This window comes from Rhineura floridana, chromosome 11 (genome assembly GCF_030035675.1).
Source record: "Rhineura floridana isolate rRhiFlo1 chromosome 11, rRhiFlo1.hap2, whole genome shotgun sequence".
Classification (NCBI taxonomy): Eukaryota; Metazoa; Chordata; class Lepidosauria; order Squamata; family Rhineuridae; genus Rhineura; species Rhineura floridana.
Genome location: NC_084490.1, coordinates 30,151,848 through 30,155,001, shown reverse-complemented (window position 1 = coordinate 30,155,001; position 3,154 = coordinate 30,151,848). Strand labels below are relative to the sequence as shown.

The following is a 3,154-nucleotide window of genomic DNA, read 5'->3' as shown; positions in this document are numbered from 1 at the left end:
CTAAACAGTTTTAGAGGCATGATCTAAGAGCTTCAATAAAGCAATCTTAATGTCTTTATTTCTCATGCTGTAGATGAATGGATTCAACATGGGAGGAATTATGGTATATATCACAGAAAGTGCTATGTCCAGAGCAGAAGAAGCATTAGTGGGAGGCCTTGCATTGGCAATAAATCCAGTGAAAATAAATACAGAGACAACAGTGAGGTGGGGAAGGCATGTGGAGAGGGCTTTTTTCTGACCATGCACTGAAGGAATTCTGAGCACTGTAGAAAAGATCTGCATGTATGTTACAATGATAAAAATGAAGCATCCTAATGACATAATACAGGATAGCAGAAGAAGGCCAACTTCAACTAAATAAATTTCAGAGCAGGAAAGCTTCAGTAACTTTGGGATTTCACAGAAGAACTGATTGACAGCATTAGAACAGAAGGTGTTTGCAAAGGTGCTACAAGTGTGTAATATGGAATAAAGCATACTAATAACCCATACAGTGACTGCCATCTGAATACAGGCTCCTCTGTGCATAATTGTCTCATATTGTAATGGGTTGCAAATGGCAACAGAACGATCGTGTGCCATTACTGTTAGAAAGAAAAGATCTGAAGCTGCAAAGAATAAGTAGAAAAAAACTTGAGCCGCACACCCAGAATAAGAAATGGACCTGCTGTTCATGAGGGAATTGACCATGGATTTGGGTATGATGACAGAAACAGAACCAATGTCCACCATGGCCAAGTTTGTTAGGAAAAAGTACATTGGTGTATGAAGGTGATGGTCAAGGGCTACTGCGGCAATGATGAGAAGATTCCCCATTATGGTTGTCAAGTACATTGCTAGAAACACAAAGAAGTGTAAGATCTGTAGTTTTCGTTGTTCTGAGAATTCCCACAGCAGAAACGTGGATATGGAAGTAAAATTGCTCATTTTGTCTTCAGTACTTGCATACTTCCTGTAGGAGGAAGAAACCGAGAACTGTTATTCTGCCAATACTGATGAATGGGTTAATTTAAACACATTTCCAATTTCACTTTAAAATCCACAGTAGTGGACAAACAAATTGTGATTAGTGGTGACTTCAAAATCTGTTGGTAAGCTCAATGTGCTCTATTTATTATCACAAGTGTTCATTTCTATCAAAAGACACATTTTTGCAAAGCCATTTTATTACATTTCTTTTGGGGAAAAACCCACTTTTTCCATTATTGCATGGAATAATATTTTAGTAGAAAGCGACAGAAAGATGATTGAACACTCATAAAAGAGGGAAACCACCTCTGAATACCTCTTGCCACGAAAACCCTATGAACAGAGTATCGAAAATTCAACACAAGATAGTGCTGGAAGATGAGACCCCCAGGTCAGAAGGTACTCACTGAGCTACTGGGGAAGAACAAAGGACAAGTACGAGTAGCGCTGTGACTAGTGATGCAGCTGGGCCAAAGCCGAAAGGAAGCCCAGAGGCTGATTCGCACAGATGTGAAAGGAGAGTCCGGAGTCATACAACGAACACAATAGGAACATGGAATGCGAGAAGCATAAACCAGGGAAAGCTAGAAATTGTCAAGCAAGAAATGGAACGTATCAACATTACAATACTCGTCATGAGTGAATTAAAATGAACAGGAATGGGACATTTTCAATTAGGCAACCACAAAATACTTTATGCAGGAAATGAGAAATCAAGAAGAAAGGGGGTTGCTTTCATAGTGAGAAGTGATGTAGCAAAAGCAATTATGAGCTACAACGCAAGGTCACAGCGAGTGATATCAATGAGATTAAATGGGAAACCTATTAACATAACCATCATCCAAGTCTATGCTTCAACGGCAAACACAAAAGAAGATGAATTGGAGAGATTTTACACAGAAGTACAGGAGGAAATTGATCACACACCAAAACAAGATGTGCTGGAATGCAAAAGTAGGGAACAGAACTAGGAATTGTGGGGAAATGGGGCTTAGGAGACAGAAATGAAGCAGGAGAAAGACTTATTGAATTCTGTGAAGCCAATAATTTGTTTCTTGCAAACATGTTTTTTGAGCAACCAAAAAGACGACTGTTCACGTGGACATCACCAAATGGTCAATATGGAAATCAAATTGATTATATAATTGGTAACAGAAGATGGAGAAGTCCCATACTTTCTGCAAAAACAAGACCAGGAGCAGACTGCAGTACAGATCATGAACTGGTCGTATCGAAAATCAGAGTAAAGCAAAATAACAACATCAAAGCAATCATAATGCCAAAATACAATTTAAATAACATCCCAGAACAATATAAAGATCAAATAAGGAACAGATTTGTTGCTTTAAGCTTAGTTGACAGAGAACCAGAAGAGCTGTGGAGTGAACTCAGAGACATGAGCAAAAAGACAATACCTCCAGTTAAAAAGAGAGAAATACCTCAATGGATGACTGCAGAAACACTTAAATGGTTAAAGAGAGAAGGAAAGCAAAAGCAAGAGGAGATAGAAACACGGTTAGAACCCTAAATGCAACAATACATTTGGGCCTGATAACCAAGAGGTCTTCTGTATCTTTAAAAGTTGTTCAGGGGGAATTCTACCTTCTGGTTTTTCCCATTACATTGTTGCAAGAACACCTGCACTTGGCTGACTTTCTCTTCTCCTAAAGATACAGGATCAGTCTCAGGCCCTGAGCCTGGCAACCCTACCCAGGAGTGCTGCTATTCCTCTCACCCTTTTGACTCAGACACACAGTGCTGAGAGATCTCCAGAAGTCCCTGCACTTGCCCAGGGTGTGGTTTCCTTGGAAAAGTCAACAGAGTGTATGTTGTCTTTATGAAATATGGTTTTTATTTGCACACATTGCAGCTTGAGCTTCAGATGAAGGGGTTCAAAGCACCAGCAGTCCAATAGATCTTGCTTTTCCATTAGGCTCATAGGAGGCACCAGAAAGCCATGGTGCAGGCAGCAAGACTCTCTGTGGGCTGATTCACACGGAGGTTTAGTGTGTGTCTGGTGCTACTCAAAGCCCCTTTTAATCCTCATGGTTCACATGACATTACTGGCAAACAGAAGCTATCATGCAGTTTCCCCCTTGTAAATCCATACTTACCCAATCCTTTTTTAATCGAAAAAGGGAAGGAAAAAAATCTCCACTTCGTATCTCTAGTGCTTGCATAC

General features: G+C 40.0%; 1 protein-coding gene across 1 annotated transcript; it reads right to left on the bottom strand.

Moving 5' to 3' along the window:
* Positions 1 to 930, bottom strand: LOC133367711 (olfactory receptor 14A16-like). Its single transcript, XM_061591810.1, has one exon. It carries the CDS (start codon positions 928 to 930, stop codon positions 1 to 3), a length of 930 nt encoding a protein of 309 aa, XP_061447794.1.
* Positions 931 to 3,154: the final 2,224 nt, after the last annotated feature.

Excerpts from the sequence above, each read along its gene's own strand:
- LOC133367711 (XM_061591810.1), bottom strand. The coding sequence starts at position 930 with ATGAGCAATTTTACTTCCATATCCACGTTTCTGCTGTGGGAATTCTCA.